This window comes from Protomyctophum parallelum (genome assembly GCF_964188405.1).
Source record: "Protomyctophum parallelum genome assembly, chromosome: 8".
In the NCBI taxonomy this organism is placed as follows: Eukaryota; Metazoa; Chordata; class Actinopteri; order Myctophiformes; family Myctophidae; genus Protomyctophum; species Protomyctophum parallelum.
Genome location: NC_139703.1, coordinates 11,265,370 through 11,284,459, shown reverse-complemented (window position 1 = coordinate 11,284,459; position 19,090 = coordinate 11,265,370). Strand labels below are relative to the sequence as shown.

Sequence of the window (19,090 nt, the reverse complement as noted above, 5' to 3'; positions counted from 1 at the left end):
TGGATATAGACATGGATCACAGCGGGGACAAAGCTATGTGCACCCCTGGATATAGACATGGATCACAGCGGGGACAAAGCTATGTGCACCCCTGGATATAGACATGGATCACAGCGGGGACAAAGCTATGTGCACCCCTGGATATAGACATGGATCACAGCGGGGACAAAGCTATGTGCACCCCTGGATATAGACATGGATCACACCGGGACAAAGCTATGTGCACCCCTGGATATAGACATGGATCACAGCGGGGACAAAGCTATGTGCACCCCTGGATATAGACATGGATCACACCGGGACAAAGCTATGTGCACCCCTGGATATAGACATGGATCACAGCGGGGACAAAGCTATGTGCACCCCTGGATATAGACATGGATCACAGCGGGGACAAAGCTATGTGCACCCCTGGATATAGACATGGATCACAGCGGGGACAAAGCTATGTGCACCCCTGGATATAGACATGGATCACAGCGGGGACAAAGCTATGTGCACCCCTGGATATAGACATGGATCACAGCGGGGACAAAGCTATGTGCACCCCTGGATATAGACATGGATCACAGCGGGGACAAAGCTATGTGCACCCCTGGATATAGACATGGATCACACCGGGACAAAGCTATGTGCACCCCTGGATATAGACATGGATCACAGCGGGGACAAAGCTATGTGCACCCCTGGATATAGACATGGATCACACCGGGACAAAGCTATGTGCACCCCTGGATATAGACATGGATCACAGCGGGGGACAAAGCTATGTGCACCCCTGGATATAGACATGGATCACACCGGGACAAAGCTATGTGCACCCCTGGATATAGACATGGATCACACCGGGACAAAGCTATGTGCACCCCTGGATATAGACATGGATCACACCGGGACAAAGCTATGTGCACCCCTGGATATAGACATGGATCACAGCGGGGACAAAGCTATGTGCACCCCTGGATATAGACATGGATCACACCGGGACAAAGCTATGTGCACCCTGGATATAGACATGGATCACAGCGGGGACAAAGCTATGTGCACCCCTGGATATAGACATGGATCACAGCGGGGACAAAGCTATGTGCACCCCTGGATATAGACATGGATCACTAGCGGGGGACAAAGCTATGTGCACCCCTGGATATAGACATGGATCACAGCGGGGACAAAGCTATGTGCACCCCTGGATATAGACATGGATCACAGCGGGGACAAAGCTATGTGCACCCCTGGATATAGGACATGGATCACAGCGGGGACAAAGCTATGTGCACCCCTGGATATAGACATGGATCACACCGGGACAAAGCTATGTGCACCCCTGGATATAGACATGGATCACAGCGGGGACAAAGCTATGTGCACCCTGGATATAGACATGGATCACACCGGGACAAAGCTATGTGCACCCCTGGATATAGACATGGATCACAGCGGGGACAAAAGCTATGTGCACCCCTGGATATAGACATGGATCACACCGGGACAAAGCTATGTGCACCCCTGGATATAGACATGGATCACACCGGGACAAAGCTATGTGCACCCTGGATATAGACATGGATCACACCGGGACAAAGCTATGTGCACCCCTGGATATAGACATGGATCACAGCGGGACAAAGCTATGTGCACCCCTGGATATAGACATGGATCACACCGGACAAAGCTATGTGCACCCTGGATATAGACATGGATCACAGCGGGGACAAAGCTATGTGCACCCCTGGATATAGACATGGATCACAGCGGGGACAAAGCTATGTGCACCCCTGGATATAGACATGGATCACAGCGGGGACAAAGCTATGTGCACCCCTGGATATAGACATGGATCACAGCGGGGACAAAGCTATGTGCACCCCTGGATATAGACATGGATCACAGCGGGGACAAAGCTATGTGCACCCCCTGGATATAGACATGGATCACAGCGGGACAAAGCTATGTGCACCCCTGGATATAGACATGGATCACAGCGGGGACAAAGCTATGTGCACCCCTGGATATAGACATGGATCACAGCGGGGACAAAGCTATGTGCACCCTGGATATAGACATGGATCACAGCGGGACAAAGCTATGTGCACCCCTGGATATAGACATGGATCACAGCGGGGGACAAAGCTATGTGCACCCCTGATATAGACATGGATCACAGCGGGGACAAAGCTATGTGCACCCCTGGATATAGACATGGATCACAGCGGGGACAAAGCTATGTGCACCCCTGGATATAGACATGGATCACAGCGGGGACAAAGCTATGTGCACCCCTGGATATAGACATGGATCACAGCGGGGACAAAGCTATGTGCACCCCTGGATATAGACATGGATCACAGCGGGGACAAAGCTATGTGCACCCCTGGATATAGACATGGATCACAGCGGGACAAAGCTATGTGCACCCCTGGATATAGACATGGATCACAGCGGGGACAAAGCTATGTGCACCCCTGGATATAGACATGGATCACAGCGGGGACAAAGCTATGTGCACCCCTGGATATAGACATGGATCACACCGGGACAAAGCTATGTGCACCCCTGGATATAGACATGGATCACAGCGGGGACAAAGCTATGTGCACCCCTGGATATAGACATGGATCACAGCGGGGACAAAGCTATGTGCACCCCTGGATATAGACATGGATCACAGCGGGGACAAAGCTATGTGCACCCCTGGATATAGACATGGATCACAGCGGGGACAAAGCTATGTGCACCCCTGGATATAGACATGGATCACAGCGGGGACAAAGCTATGTGCACCCCTGGATATAGACATGGATCACACCGGGACAAAGCTATGTGCACCCCTGGATATAGACATGGATCACAGCGGGGACAAAGCTATGTGCACCCCTGGATATAGACATGGATCACACCGGGACAAAGCTATGTGCACCCCTGGATATAGACATGGATCACAGCGGGGACAAAGCTATGTGCACCCCTGGATATAGACATGGATCACACCGGGACAAAGCTATGTGCACCCCTGGATATAGACATGGATCACACCGGGACAAAGCTATGTGCACCCCTGGATATAGACATGGATCACACCGGGACAAAGCTATGTGCACCCCTGGATATAGACATGGATCACAGCGGGGACAAAGCTATGTGCACCCCTGGATATAGACATGGATCACACCGGGACAAAGCTATGTGCACCCCTGGATATAGACATGGATCACAGCGGGGACAAAGCTATGTGCACCCCTGGATATAGACATGGATCACAGCGGGGACAAAGCTATGTGCACCCCTGGATATAGACATGGATCACAGCGGGGACAAAGCTATGTGCACCCCTGGATATAGACATGGATCACAGCGGGGACAAAGCTATGTGCACCCCTGGATATAGACATGGATCACAGCGGGGACAAAGCTATGTGCACCCCTGGATATAGACATGGATCACACCGGGACAAAGCTATGTGCACCCCTGGATATAGACATGGATCACAGCGGGGACAAAGCTATGTGCACCCCTGGATATAGACATGGATCACACCGGGACAAAGCTATGTGCACCCCTGGATATAGACATGGATCACAGCGGGGACAAAGCTATGTGCACCCCTGGATATAGACATGGATCACACCGGGACAAAGCTATGTGCACCCTCTGGATATAGACATGGATCACACCGGGACAAAGCTATGTGCACCCCTGGATATAGACATGGATCACACCGGGACAAAGCTATGTGCACCCCTGGATATAGACATGGATCACAGCGGGGACAAAGCTATGTGCACCCCTGGATATAGACATGGATCACACCGGGACAAAGCTATGTGCACCCCTGGATATAGACATGGATCACAGCGGGGACAAAGCTATGTGCACCCCTGGATATAGACATGGATCACAGCGGGGACAAAGCTATGTGCACCCCTGGATATAGACATGGATCACAGCGGGGACAAAGCTATGTGCACCCCTGGATATAGACATGGATCACAGCGGGGACAAAGCTATGTGCACCCCTGGATATAGACATGGATCACAGCGGGGACAAAGCTATGTGCACCCCTGGATATAGACATGGATCACAGCGGGGACAAAGCTATGTGCACCCCTGGATATAGACATGGATCACAGCGGGGACAAAGCTATGTGCACCCCTGGATATAGACATGGATCACAGCGGGGACAAAGCTATGTGCACCCCTGGATATAGACATGGATCACAGCGGGGACAAAGCTATGTGCACCCCTGGATATAGACATGGATCACAGCGGGGACAAAGCTATGTGCACCCCTGGATATAGACATGGATCACACCGGGACAAAGCTATGTGCACCCCTGGATATAGACATGGATCACAGCGGGGACAAAGCTATGTGCACCCCTGGATATAGACATGGATCACACCGGGACAAAGCTATGTGCACCCCTGGATATAGACATGGATCACAGCGGGGACAAAGCTATGTGCACCCCTGGATATAGACATGGATCACACCGGGACAAAGCTATGTGCACCCCTGGATATAGACATGGATCACACCGGGACAAAGCTATGTGCACCCCTGGATATAGACATGGATCACACCGGGACAAAGCTATGTGCACCCCTGGATATAGACATGGATCACAGCGGGGACAAAGCTATGTGCACCCCTGGATATAGACATGGATCACACCGGGACAAAGCTATGTGCACCCCTGGATATAGACATGGATCACAGCGGGGACAAAGCTATGTGCACCCCTGGATATAGACATGGATCACAGCGGGGACAAAGCTATGTGCACCCCTGGATATAGACATGGATCACAGCGGGGACAAAGCTATGTGCACCCCTGGATATAGACATGGATCACAGCGGGGACAAAGCTATGTGCACCCCTGGATATAGACATGGATCACAGCGGGGACAAAGCTATGTGCACCCCTGGATATAGACATGGATCACAGCGGGGACAAAGCTATGTGCACCCCTGGATATAGACATGGATCACAGCGGGGACAAAGCTATGTGCACCCCTGGATATAGACATGGATCACAGCGGGGACAAAGCTATGTGCACCCCTGGATATAGACATGGATCACAGCGGGGACAAAGCTATGTGCACCCCTGGATATAGACATGGATCACACCGGGACAAAGCTATGTGCACCCCTGGATATAGACATGGATCACAGCGGGGACAAAGCTATGTGCACCCCTGGATATAGACATGGATCACAGCGGGGACAAAGCTATGTGCACCCCTGGATATAGACATGGATCACACCGGGACAAAGCTATGTGCACCCCTGGATATAGACATGGATCACAGCGGGGACAAAGCTATGTGCACCCCTGGATATAGACATGGATCACAGCGGGGACAAAGCTATGTGCACCCCTGGATATAGACATGGATCACAGCGGGGACAAAGCTATGTGCACCCCTGGATATAGACATGGATCACACCGGGGACAAAGCTATGTGCACCCCTGGATATAGACATGGATCACACCGGGGACAAAGCTATGTGCACCCCCTGGATATAGACATGGATCACACCGGGACAAAGCTATGTGCACCCCCTGGATATAGACATGGATCACAGCGGGGACAAAGCTATGTGCACCCCTGGATATAGACATGGATCACAGCGGGGACAAAGCTATGTGCACCCCTGGATATAGACATGGATCACAGCGGGGACAAAGCTATGTGCACCCCTGGATATAGACATGGATCACACCGGGACAAAGCTATGTGCACCCCTGGATATAGACATGGATCACAGCGGGGACAAAGCTATGTGCACCCCTGGATATAGACATGGATCACAGCGGGGACAAAGCTATGTGCACCCCTGGATATAGACATGGATCACAGCGGGGACAAAGCTATGTGCACCCCTGGATATAGACATGGATCACACCGGGGACAAAGCTATGTGCACCCCCTGGATATAGACATGGATCACACCGGGACAAAGCTATGTGCACCCCCTGGATATAGACATGGATCACACCGGGACAAAGCTATGTGCACCCCTGGATATAGACATGGATCACACCGGGACAAAGCTATGTGCACCCCTGGATATAGACATGGATCACACCGGGACAAAGCTATGTGCACCCCTGGATATAGACATGGATCACACCGGGACAAAGCTATGTGCACCCCTGGATATAGACATGGATCACACCGGGACAAAGCTATGTGCACCCCTGGATATAGACATGGATCACACCGGGGACAAAGCTATGTGCACCCCTGGATATAGACATGGATCACACCGGGACAAAGCTATGTGCACCCCTGGATATAGACATGGATCACACCGGGGACAAAGCTATGTGCACCCCTGGATATAGACATGGATCACACCGGGGACAAAGCTATGTGCACCCCTGGATATAGACATGGATCACACCGGGACAAAGCTATGTGCACCCCTGGATATAGACATGGATCACACCGGGACAAAGCTATGTGCACCCCTGGATATAGACATGGATCACACCGGGACAAAGCTATGTGCACCCCTGGATATAGACATGGATCACACCGGGACAAAGCTATGTGCACCCATTCAGTCTATGGTTGCAGCCGTACAGTGCAAAACTCCCTACGGCGTTACTTGAGGAACAGAGAAAGGCAGCTCGTCACCTCCTCCTCCAGTGCAGGCGGCCGGTCGGCGGCGATGTCCAGCAGGAGGCAGCACGCCAGCTGCACCATCTTGGGCACGTTCTTCATCTTGCGCGCCTCGTAGCCGTGCAGCAGGTGGCGCTGGCGGGCCAGGTACTGCGGCAGGGTGACGGGGCCGCAGGCGGCCGGCTCGGCGGCGGGGAACACGCAGCGGAGCGGCACCAGGAAGCGGGCGAACTCGCGCACACAGAGCAGCTGGCCTCGGGTCTGGATGGAGTTGGGCCGCTTGGCGCGCACAAACAGGATGGCCTGGTCAGCGCTCATCCTGGACGTGAACACCAGGTAGCACGCCAACAGCACACCTGTGAGGTGCAAGAGAGAGGAGAGAGCAAGGACCTATTATTGCAGTTCTTTAACGATTAACTGTTACGATCCAATTCCTTAACGGTCGGTCGCACGCACGCACGCATACAACACGTCACTTTGTCCATTGTTGTATTGTTTTAGTCTACTTGCCAGCCCATAGAGCCCCATTGTGAACGCGGACATTTTGAGTACCCTAAAGTTTTATGTTAGAAATGTTGAGTATGGGTCCCCAGCATTTAGAAACTGCTGGATGCTAACTTGCATATCGGTATGTTTTTTTTTCGGGGGGAAAAAAACATTACAAATTATGAAATGTGTCAGTGATTTATTTGTATATTTAAGTCATTTGTTATATCTGCCCTGTGCAATTTGTGATTACGAATCCTAAAAGATGTTAAAAATTGTTAACGTTGATAAACACAATTGCAATCATACATACAGTATTGAATACACATGAAAGTGGTTCTCAAAGTAAGGTCCAGGGGCCCGCTGGGTTACTTGAGGGTGTTCCAAATGGACCTTTACAGGTCTGTAACTTATTGTTAGGGTTAAGGTTAACTTACATGGTTTAATTTGGTTTAATTTGTACACCTCTCAGAAAAGCACTCGTATTGTAATTGCATAGCAGGTCCACATACCAGTTTTGACAGTGTGGACAAAAAAACTAAACATGTCATGGAACCGAATACGGTTCCTCAATGTTGGATCCGGTTCCTCTGGTTCAGAACCCTAACCCTATTCTCAATGAGAAGCCATTAATGAATGATGCGTTTTCTTTTTCCTGACCTGTTCTTCCCAGACCAGCGTGGCAGTGGACAGCCATCTTCCCCTCCTGGATGGCGAAGGACATGACCTTGACCATGTCCAGGATGGTAGTCAGAGAGGCCACCCCGTAGTCCTTCCATCCAAAGTTATAGAAGTAAACTGGAAGAAAGAAAAGACAGACATAATAGTCAACGTGCTTGTAAAATATTTTGTTTGGATGAGGGCTAGGTGTACAGAAAAGACAAACCAATGCAGATGTATTCTTCTTCTTTCAAGAATGTTCAAAATATTATATAAAATATAAAATATAAAATATAAAATATAAAATATATAAAAGTATTTCAAAAAAGTATCAAGCAACACAGGGCAGAGCTCTCCTTAACATTGTGAACTCTTCACTCTCTCGTGCCTGAGACCAGACTGACTCATAATATATAGTATTATATTAAAACCTCGGCCTCTGCTTAGTAACACCAACCAACTGTCTTAAGGACAGGTTCACTCAATACATTCACCTATACCTACATGACGGGTGGAAATAAATAAACCATTTCCCAAACCTTACAGAAATCATCACAATCCATAAGGTTTTTATTAATCATGTTTTAGCCATAATATATTTCACACAGAAAAATACACACACCTGGCAAGTGGTATATCTCAATTACCATACCCCCCCCCCCCCCCCCCCTATATATGTCTGTGAAGTGAACTCTTTAACCCATTCTGAACGGGCACCCATTTTGGTGTCAGCATCATGTTATGCTTTAGCTATTTAAAAATAGCAGATCTACAAGCTCATATCGCGCCACCGAGTGGCGCGATACGAGCTTGTAGGTCTGCTATTTTTGAAAAATCGAAGAGCGACTGACATTTTTAGAATCTGATCTCAGGTCAGAATGGGTTCATCAGACCAGTGTGTGTCCGGCGGAAACCTCGTATGAATCTGATCTCAGGTCAGAATGGGTTAAACTCAGTGGGTAGGATAACTCAGTGCCCACTGGGCACTGGGCAGGATATTCCACTGACCAGACTGAAAGGCTAAACCTTGTAGACTGAAATGTGATACAACAGTGCTCTCTAGTGGAGTATCTTATTGACCTTTTGTGCCAGTATATTATCACAAAATGTAAAGGTGGAATACATGTTTGCTGCTACTCAGGCAAATCTTAAATTGACTGTATGTAGTAGCTAAGCTATAATGAAGTGATACAAAATCACTGTCCATAGCAGTGATTCTCAACTTTTACAGACCCGCAACAGTACGTTTGGACTCTTGGTTTTCCCTAGACCCGACGTTGAGAAACTGATTTTTATATATAGCATCTCACATCTCCATGTGACACACACACACACACACACACACACACACACACACACACACACACACACACCTTGCGGTTACCATCCAGCCACTCTACCCCTGAGCCACTGCCGCCCAATGATGACAATGATGTGCATGTGGACACACTCACTCCCAGCCTCCATGAAGGACTCAGGTCTTAATGGGTTAAACTTATGGGTCAGGTCTTAATGATGATAATGTGCATGTTGTGGACACACTCACTCCCAGCCTCCATGAAGGACTCAGGTCTTAATGGGTTAAACTTATGGGTCAGGTCTTAATGATGATAATGTGCATGTTGTGGACACACTCCTCCATGAAGGACTCAGGTCTTAATGGGTTATGGGTCAGGTCTTAATGATGATAATGTGCATGTTGTGGACACACTCACTCCCAGCCTCCATGAAGGACTCAGGTCTGTACGTGAAGCCACTCTCTGGTTCCAGTGTGTTGCCACAGCTAGCATGCTCTCCAGGGCGCTGCAAGTTAATCACCGTCTTCAAACCACACCTGTGTACAGGAGGAGGATGCCATGTCAGCATAATTATGCACACTCTCTGCTGGGGAACAGATTAGGTTGTGTAATTTGTCATGTTCCCCAGGGGGTTTATTAAGAGGCTTAGTCTTGGGTCGATCAAGCATACATGTGGTGTCAGCGCTGAATCCTGGAAATATATTTGTCCAGCTATTGACTATGTGCTTCTTAAAGATTCAAAGATTCACCCCACTTCACATCTGAATTTATAGTGTCACCCTTGCTTTAAGATGATAGTTGATGGTCTGTGCATGTGTGCATTCATTGGTCATATTTATGCATGATGGTGAAAGATAGTATACATTGAGGTTCATACTTAATATTGTTAGAATATAATTTATAATTATGTTAATGCTCTGATGAAGTCTCTTGGCCAAAATGCCTAGTATGATGTCTAGTATCAGATTCTATGATTTATTTCATATGAGTTTAATCTTTATCTAGCTTGCATGTTTACTGCTGTTGTTGCTATGACTACTGAATTTCCCATTGGGGAAGGTTTACCTCATCACATCTAGAAGTCAAATGTTATTTTCAAAACAAAACGGGTTTGTAAGAGAATAGAAAACTTTACCTTTGGAATTGTTGGATTATATTATATTTGTCCATAATCTCAGTGGAAGGCCTTGCCATAGCCAGCAAGTTGTCAGTGATCCTGGAGAAAGAGATGAATAGATCGCTCAAACCCACTACATTCAAAGTTAGTAAGTCATCTTTAATAATAACCAACTATTCAAAGTAAGCAATGCATTCATTCATTTAAATAAGTGTTAAATAGCTCTATATTCTTGTATCAGTCATTGCTATAGTGTTTGTTAAGTAACGGTGTTCTCTCTGGAATCAGAAAATGCATTTTCATTATACCAATTTGATCCAATCAAGAGACGGAACACATATGGGATACAGGATTAACAAGTGAAATTGGAAGTGATGATACAAAGAAATCAGCAGACAAAATTGGAACACTAAAATGTAAGATGACAAATGGGTTCTCACTCCTGATTGGATGACATTAGCAACCAATCAGAAAATGTATTTTAGCTGGCGTACTGGGAGATGGGGATTTGTTACTGAACAAACACTCAATTGCAAATAGAAATGTTTACTCTCACAATTTAGAGCTTAACATAAAAAAAAGAAAATATCATAACATAATTTACAGCACTGTTACCGGGACGATAGCCCTGCTGGTGTGAAGTGACAAAAATAGCAGATCTACAAGCTCACAATGCGTCGCGACTCGCAAAACGGCACATTGCAAGCTTGTAGATCTGCTTTTCAGCCTCCTTTCACTTTCAGCTCACCAGGATGAGTAAAGTCCTTTTATGGCTTGCTCCTCGTCGCTCCAGCGCGAGGGGTTCTCGTATTTACAGGCCCTGCCTCCGCACGCCATGGAGCACTGCATGTGTCCAGGGATCACATGACGCAGTCTCTCCCCCACCTTGGTGTATTTGGCTGTGGGGACCCTGGCGTTGGCTGGAGACAAGAGGACAAGAACAAAAGAACATGAGGGTACATTGGGAGAAGGATGCTGAAGATGGAGCTGCCAGGTAAGAGAAGAGGAATTAGGCCAAAGCGGAGGTGGCTGGAGTGACCGAGGAAGCCGCAGAGAATAGAAGCACAGTAGATGATCCGCTGTAGTGATTCAGAGAACAGAAGCACAGTAGATGATCCGCTGTAGTGATTTGGGAATTAGCCCAAAGGAGGACTCATAATTGTGACAATTCATTCCTCCCATTGTAACTGTTGTACCCTACCGACTCACCTGCCAGTGAGGATCCCCCACTGGGAGGACGTAGCACCTCCATCCTACTCCTCCCGTTCAATGTTCCCACCCCCCATTCCACTGGAGTACGCAAAGTGACAAAAATATCTCCCTCCCCGCCTGGCTTCACTCCCCCAAAGAACGCGGCTAATTGTGTCCAAGCCGGGTGCAGCGTGGTGGATTCAAAGACTCCACCCTTACTCTACGATGGTGGACCAATACTTCAACCCCTTTGTTTCAGGGTCAGTCGAGTGCCCCTTGAGACAAAACAGCAGTACTCGTCATCCTCACTGCTCTTTGTCTGAGCTGACATTTTACCTCCATTCTCAAGTTAAGTCTTGGTGAACATCTCCTCCTCGTCTCTCTCTGTCGCTAACTAATTCATCACAGTGACACAGTTCCTGCAGCTGCCATTACATCTGCCGACCCAGTGTTCTGTGACATCTAGGGCTGCAACAGTTCATCAAATTAATAAATGTAATTGATTATAAGGAATCTATGATTTTTATTTTTAATAGTATAATCAATTTGAATCCATTAAAACCATAAAAGCATGTGTCAGATTTTAGATTGTAGTGTTGGCTATTCAAAAATAGCAGATATACAAGCTTCTTACTCACTTCTGCTGCGAGCTTGTAGATCTGCTAGTTATTTATTTTCAATCGTGATTTTCTAACTCAAATCTTTTCTTCAAATCTTTGCTTAGAACTAAATATCTTTAGATGGGGGGTCAGCGGGCCAAGTACATATAATTTTGGGGGTCCTTGATATAAAAAGGTTTGAGCAGCACTGATATAGAAACATAGGTTTTTCAGAAAAGCATTTGTAGAATCGGCCTCAGGTCTTAATGCTACTAGTAAAAATACAAATACCCAATCAAGTCACACTGAGTTTGTAGATCAGCTATGTTCGTTATTTCTTGCTTATTTGGATAGAATAATAGCCAAGACAATAATCAATACAGCTGCAGCATCAGCGGGAACCCTGGCATGTTTTACTAAAGGTCATACATGCAATTTGTATCTAAACACACACACACAACACACACACAAAATGACTGTCCACACACAAATGACTGTCGAAGCAGTCAGGCTGACCCATTTTCAGATTTTGAAGTGGATTATCTTTTTGCTCATGAAGCTCTCAGAAGGTTCCCCTTCCATGACTTTTCCTAAATATCCGATTCAAATCATATTTTTTTTCCCCATCTGAAACGTTTTCCAAATAATTATGTCAATGATTAGGCATCATCATACCATCCCTGACCTGACGTTAACTTACGGCTATGTTCGGCTAAATTGAATTCCACTAGCAGAGAAGTTCTTCACATCTCCAGACCACCTGGAGACTGTCATTGTTCAACATAAAATGATTAGCCGACCAAGCATAACATAGTTTACATTTAAAATTAATATTTAACCAACATAGTTTACCCCCCCCCCCCCACACACACACACACACAGAGTATGAATTATGATGTTTTTTACAGAATGATTCAAGAGTAAGGGCCGATTCATACTCCTATTTTAGAGCCGAATAAAAGTCGGTTCGGCTCTGTAGAGCCTACAATGTGACGTCATTTGAGGTTCGGGGGGGGGTGGGTACCGTCCTAAAGTCGGCTCTTCGGTGCTACTGAAGATTTCTGACGAGCCGAAATCATTTCGGCACTACAGCGCCGAAACAGCGGTAAAATAGGAGTATGAATCGGCCCTAAGACTTTAAGATAACCTTTTAAAAAACAAATCATTAAACATCAAAACACATTAAACAATAAAAAGAATAACGTTTCTATTACTTCTGGTAAAGCTTATATGCTATTGGGAGGAACAACATCTGGTGCCTTTGTGTGTGACCTCCCATTTCTTAAATTGTAGCACTTTGTGTTCGTAGACAGGCTCTGGATTGTCACGTCATTGGACTGGTCCTTTCTCGATTGAATTCTCTTTGAGTAGCTTCCTCGCTCCTTGCCTCAATTCAAGAGTAGGGGTTTGCCAGTCACAAGATGTGTTGTAAAAGGTTATGAAAAACATTCCTTTGTGTTAAAAAAAAATCTAAATAAATTGGGGGAAAATAGATGATCTACAAGCTTGTAGATGGTCGGTCTATTTTCAAATGACAGATGTATGGAGGGTTAAAGTGCTTAAACTGAAGCAAAACCCAAATAAGCAACTACACTGTAGAAACAAGCCCCCCCCCCTCCCCCAAAAAACACAAGCTACTTCTAATATTTACAAGCAACTACACAGGAAAACAAGCCCAACGTGGTTTATGCAGTAATAATAAGCGGACATGGCTCGTTGTGTTTTCCTACCTGCCTCCATGATGTCCTCCGTGCTGCTCTGTTCTCCGCAGACTCCAGAGCTGGGGTAGGACAGGCCAGTCAGCAGACTGACACCGGCTGCCATGGCACGAGCTGCGAAGTAAGTGGAATAAACATTGTATCAAAAGATGTGTGTGGGGGGGGGGGGGGGGGGGGCAGGATAATGAGCCGGCGATCAGACAGGTGCTGCTGATAAATCAAACAATGAGTTGTGAGGAGGAGGTACAGCAGGAGCGCTGTTGCCAGGCAAGGGAAGCTCCTCCAGGGAGGAGAGCAACGTGCGAAAGGAGGAACCACCATGCAGACTGACTCATGTGTCACCCTGGACACTTTACCTTTGGGAGCGCATTGGGGCATGCTGAGTTACCATGACACGGATCTGAGTAATCTATTCTACAGGATAAAGGGATTAATTCACACTGCCACTGTTTGAATTAGTCTTTCAACCCCATGTGTAATGCTACTTATGTACTTAACTTCACTTTCACTTAGATGATATTTTTTGCTATTTGACAATTGACATACAACAAAGTAGGGCATATCCTGTGCCTGGGAACTAGGGCTACTTTTCTTGAAAAAATATATATCTTTGAAATGTTTTATATATCAATGATTCAATTAACATTAACAACTTAAGCCCAATTTTCGTAAGCCCTACTTCCTCATATCACTGTGTAAAAAATGTGAAACTTTCACCTACAATGAAACGCTAGAGAGATTGTTCGATTCAAGTATTGATTTATTTTTTATAATGAATTACATCGATTAGTTCAAGTAACTCTTGTACCCCTACTGGGAACTCCCAAGCTTGCATTAATATGCCGTCTCCACACACATTCAACACATTAAATGTACGTACAGTATGAATGATTGATGTGTTATTATTAGCTGGGTGTATTGTGTTGCTTCTTGGCTTACAGGTGATTTACCACAGCTCATGTGACTGTAGTGCCCTCATGTAAGACACTGCTCTGACACTTTATCTCATCATGTTACACAAACGGCCCTAATGAGGATTAGGGTCTGACAGTGTTGTTACCCCAACTGTGACACTTCACTAGGGGCGCAAGGTTATCAACCTAATACATTTTTAATATATTATAAAAAAAAACATTTATGTATTTCTTTTATTCTTCTTTTTTGAGTGGTGCAACCACTCCAAAGAACAGCAATGTCTGTGATGTTCAGCTATGTGTTCTGTTCACCTATGTGTTGGTAAATGAGCACCAGTTTGAGTACCAGTAGGGGCGCTGTTTGCCAGAAACAGAGAGAGAGAGACAGTGCTGCAGTGATGCCTGCTAATGAGAGAGAGAGAGAGAGAGAGAGAGAGAGAGAGAGAGAGAGAGGAGGGGGGAGAGAGAGAGAGGGGGGAGTTGCACCACTCGGTTCACACGTGTGTGATTTTTTATTTAATGAGTAAGAGGCCGTGTCCACAGAAAGCGTGTTTTTGAGCTGCCGGCTCTAAGGCTGTCACAATTACATAATTACTGTATTTGTCATAATCGTTCCATGCATGTTGAAAAATGTTCATACATTATGAATGTATGGTTATTCCCAAATAGTTGTTTACCTTTTGACTGCTCATCTGCAGCTGGCATGTATGTATTCCTATGGTAAAGATGCGCTGGTGCACTCAAGCATCGCACTTCAGCGCTCTAAACGTTTATAAAAATATTTGGCAAGAAAAAAGTTAAGAGTGCTTTGGACTAATTTGTGTTTTTGATTGGATGTTTTGTCACCCTTTTGTCACCCTTTTTAGAACCAAAGAGTACCTTCTATCAACTCTTGACTAGACATGAACGCTGTATCCCTGGTTTTGTCTATTTTACAGGATTAACTGTTGCTCTCCAAAAACATGACATGACTGACATTCACCGTGATGTTGTTCCATCAGTGGGTAGATATGAAGGAGGTGACTGTGCTGTTTACACATGATAGCAGTGAGTCAAAGCCTGTGTGGGATGTAAGACTGCCACCTCCACAATAAAGGCCACAGGCACCAGGAGGTGGCTCTTTGAACACCATGTTCTGAATAACATGTTTACAGTAGGGATGGGCGATATGAAATTTCTAGATATTATTTCTAGATTATTATGGCCGATGACCAATATAAACCGATGTCGATATGATCTCATAGATATAAATTATTTTCCTGCCATCTACGAACATATTCAGACCCCCCGCTAGGGTACAGCTGGTGCCAACTACGTACATGTTCGAATCGTACCATATATGAAAGCGGCGACCGTCAATTTAGCTTTTAGCATTGCTCCGGTTGCTATGCAATGCCTCTATCCCCACCAGATATGGGATTTTTACACCCAGGTTCCATTTACATTCGATGATCGGATTTCATTTGTGACTTTGTCACGCATCGCTCCAGACATGTAACCGTTTCTGACGAGAGGTAAAGGGTATGCGCTAATGCTAATGATCACTGCTCCCAACAGCCCCCTCCTCCCTGATAACCCGGAAATGAAACGGTGGTTCGTTAAAATCATAGAGTATTAAAAGGATAGAGACTAAACTGGCGCGAAGCTCCGCCCCCTCCGCTATTCATGTCAGTGGAAGTTGCTCAGTGGCGTTTTGAAGCACCCGGAAGGCTGCCGGAAGTACCGTCTATTTCCGCATTTTTTCGCGGATTCAGCATTTGGACACCAAATTTTGGTGTCCAAATGCGGAAGTGTAGCTGGGCTTTAACATTGAGCGCTCGGTTGCACGGGGTTTCCTCGTCAAGAATCCACGGGTCCGCCTGCAGTCCTTCCTCTTACCACTAGGGCCCAGCGCTTCAACATTGGAGTGCCTAGCTGGCCCCTTGGTTAAAATGGGAACCCATTGGCTGGCCCAGACAACGAGGCGGGACTTCCCCCCTTCTTCTTCGTTGGTTTTTATTTTGACTCAAGTGGGTGGGGGATCCCGTTCATAGACTGTAACGGTAGCCACGCCCCTCAGAACATACGCGACTTTATGGTCATTTTTTAAATAAATGGGACCATAATTTTCCAAAAAGAATATTATGACATTAGAAATTAGACTTTAAACTAGTGACTGGAAGCAGAAAGTATTCATGACCATGTTTATTAAGGTAATACAGTCTAGGTGAAGTTGGGCCCAAATACATGGATCTCTATGGAGCTATGGGGTTTTTTGAGCCCAATGACAGCGCCACAACAGGCCATTATATGAATTTTCAGGAAATCACGATTTCCTTACTGGCTTCACAAAATATCTGTCTGACTGCCCCCCTGGTATAAACACTGTATTTTAAAAGGCAATGGCTCTTTATTCCAAAAGGAATACAAGGGATGCACCGTTATTGAAATGTTGGCCCAGTCATATATCCCAACATAAACAGTTTGAATGTAGTATTTTTATTTAAAAATGTAATGTTCCAACTTGTTGACCCTTTTGAAAGCTTCCACAGAAATTAGGGATATTGCATTTTAAGGTCAACATTCTCTGATACCGAAATGATGACAGATTAATTGCCCATCCCTAGTTTACAGTATGATATTTATGATGATAATTGCAACTTTGCCCTAGGCTGTCATTACAAAACAAAAAATTTGGTGTTTTCACTCATCTATGGTCACAACCCACATATGAGAGAGTTGTGTAAATATCCCATTAATTTATTTATTTCATTTCCTACATTTAGTTTTATTTATTTAAAAATAAATAAACTAAATATAAGTATAAATGAATACCAAAAATCTATGAAATTCCATAAATCCAAAAACAAATGTTTAGTTTGGGACTTTGGGTCCTGGCCTGGGGAGACATGACATTTCTGTTTTGGGTCATGGGCTAAAAAGTTAATAATAGAGAAATGGGTAAAAATAAATACCGGTAGTATTGTTTTGTTTTGTAAACACAGGTCAAGGTTAGATACTATATCTATGCCTTTAAAAAGGTGGGTATTTTTTTTTTTTTCATGTAAACAAACATGATAAAGTTAAATGATATGCCTTCACGAAAACAATATTTGAACAAAACAATAACATGCACTTGCTTGCTGATGGGTCCACAATCCACATTACAAATGGATGACAGCAGGAGGATGCACAAGCTGTCTATTGTGGGACATTGGTTTGTGTCATGCTATTTATTTATATTTGTCTGTAATTTTATGTATATACATACACACTATGAATTCAATTGAATAGTGTAGTATGCTATTGAATAGTGTTTTATGTAGTATTTGTAGTATGCTGAAGCACACACAAACCCATATGATGAGGGGGTACTGATGCTGCATGCTAGCTTATTTATTATGGTTAGGAGTTGAGTTCCCATGGGCCGGACGGACGGGTCGCGCTGTGAGTGGCTGACGGCGTTTCCATGGTGACCGCGACATCTCCCATTATCAGTGGTTGTCCTGTCAACGAGCCAGCCCATCACAACGCGACCGTCGCTACGGGCTATGGGATAGGATACAGCCTCCTCCAGTTAGCTTCTGTGCTAGCCGGAGCAGGCCTAATTAAACCTACCTTGTTCTCGTTGTCGTGTCCGCGTGAGGTTTTTAACATGGTCCGTTTACATCTATCTAAAGTCGTGGTGATGCCACGTTGTCAAATTAATCTTATCCATTTTAAATTTGCGAGGAAATCATCCCGTAGTCGTGTCCATTTGGTCAGCTAGCTGAGCTAGCAGCTAGCCACAGTTGCAGCCTGAGTTGTATTTGGTCGCGCGCCGTGCCGCGCGCCGAAAATACCCGATCTACAAGCTCACCGCGCGCAGCGCCGCGGCGCGTTGAGAACTTGTAGATCGGCTATTTCCCTACTATTGTACACGTCCCAGGGGCGGCATATGTCATGTGACCACACCCAGTTGTTCAGTAAATTCCATCCACCTACCTAACTGGATTGGAAACTTTTGAAGTGCATACTTTTATACAATAAAAATATGTTTTCAATAATTTAAAAAAGTCAAATACCATAAGGGTGATGCCATAGAGTAATACAAGGAGGGTGATACTATATTGTTATGCATCAAGCCACCAATGACATTATGAATTCAATGGTCTTTGAAAATCCCAGACATTTTAAAATCTGTACTGTACTTTACATCACTTTCAACAATAAAGATTTAAAACATAACACATAACCATAGCAGTGGTGGAAAGTAAAGTATATTATTCACTCAAGCACTACTTATTTATTTATTATTTTTATTACTTTTATACTTCTACTCCACAACATCTCAGAGGCAAATATTGTACTTTTCCCACTACAATTATTGTATAGCTTTAATTACTAGTTAGGCTATTACAGATCTTTATTATTATTACAAAATATACATTAACCAAATAGGCTTGATTGATTGATTGATTGATTGAATTATAACAAAAAAAAACATTG

The 19,090-nt window shown here is 45.3% G+C and overlaps 1 protein-coding gene across 2 annotated transcripts in view; it reads right to left on the bottom strand.

The window, feature by feature from the left end:
* The window catches only part of ptpdc1a (protein tyrosine phosphatase domain containing 1a), a 29,333-nt gene extending 10,928 nt beyond the window's left edge, over window positions 1–18,405 (bottom strand). For both annotated transcript variants that reach the window (XR_014569677.1, XM_083771966.1), the window contains exons 1-7: window positions 18,221–18,405; window positions 13,722–13,823; window positions 10,950–11,121; window positions 10,220–10,300; window positions 9,502–9,620; window positions 7,787–7,924; window positions 6,656–6,996 (exon numbers count right to left, since the gene is read on the bottom strand). Coding sequence is in view for 1 of the 2 variants with exons in the window: in XM_083771966.1 (XP_083628092.1) it covers window positions 6,656–6,996; window positions 7,787–7,924; window positions 9,502–9,620; window positions 10,220–10,300; window positions 10,950–11,121; window positions 13,722–13,815 (945 nt within the window). In the remaining variant the exon portion in view is untranslated. The remainder of the gene's footprint in view (window positions 1–6,655; window positions 6,997–7,786; window positions 7,925–9,501; window positions 9,621–10,219; window positions 10,301–10,949; window positions 11,122–13,721; window positions 13,824–18,220) is intronic.
* Window positions 18,406–19,090: the final 685 nt, after the last annotated feature.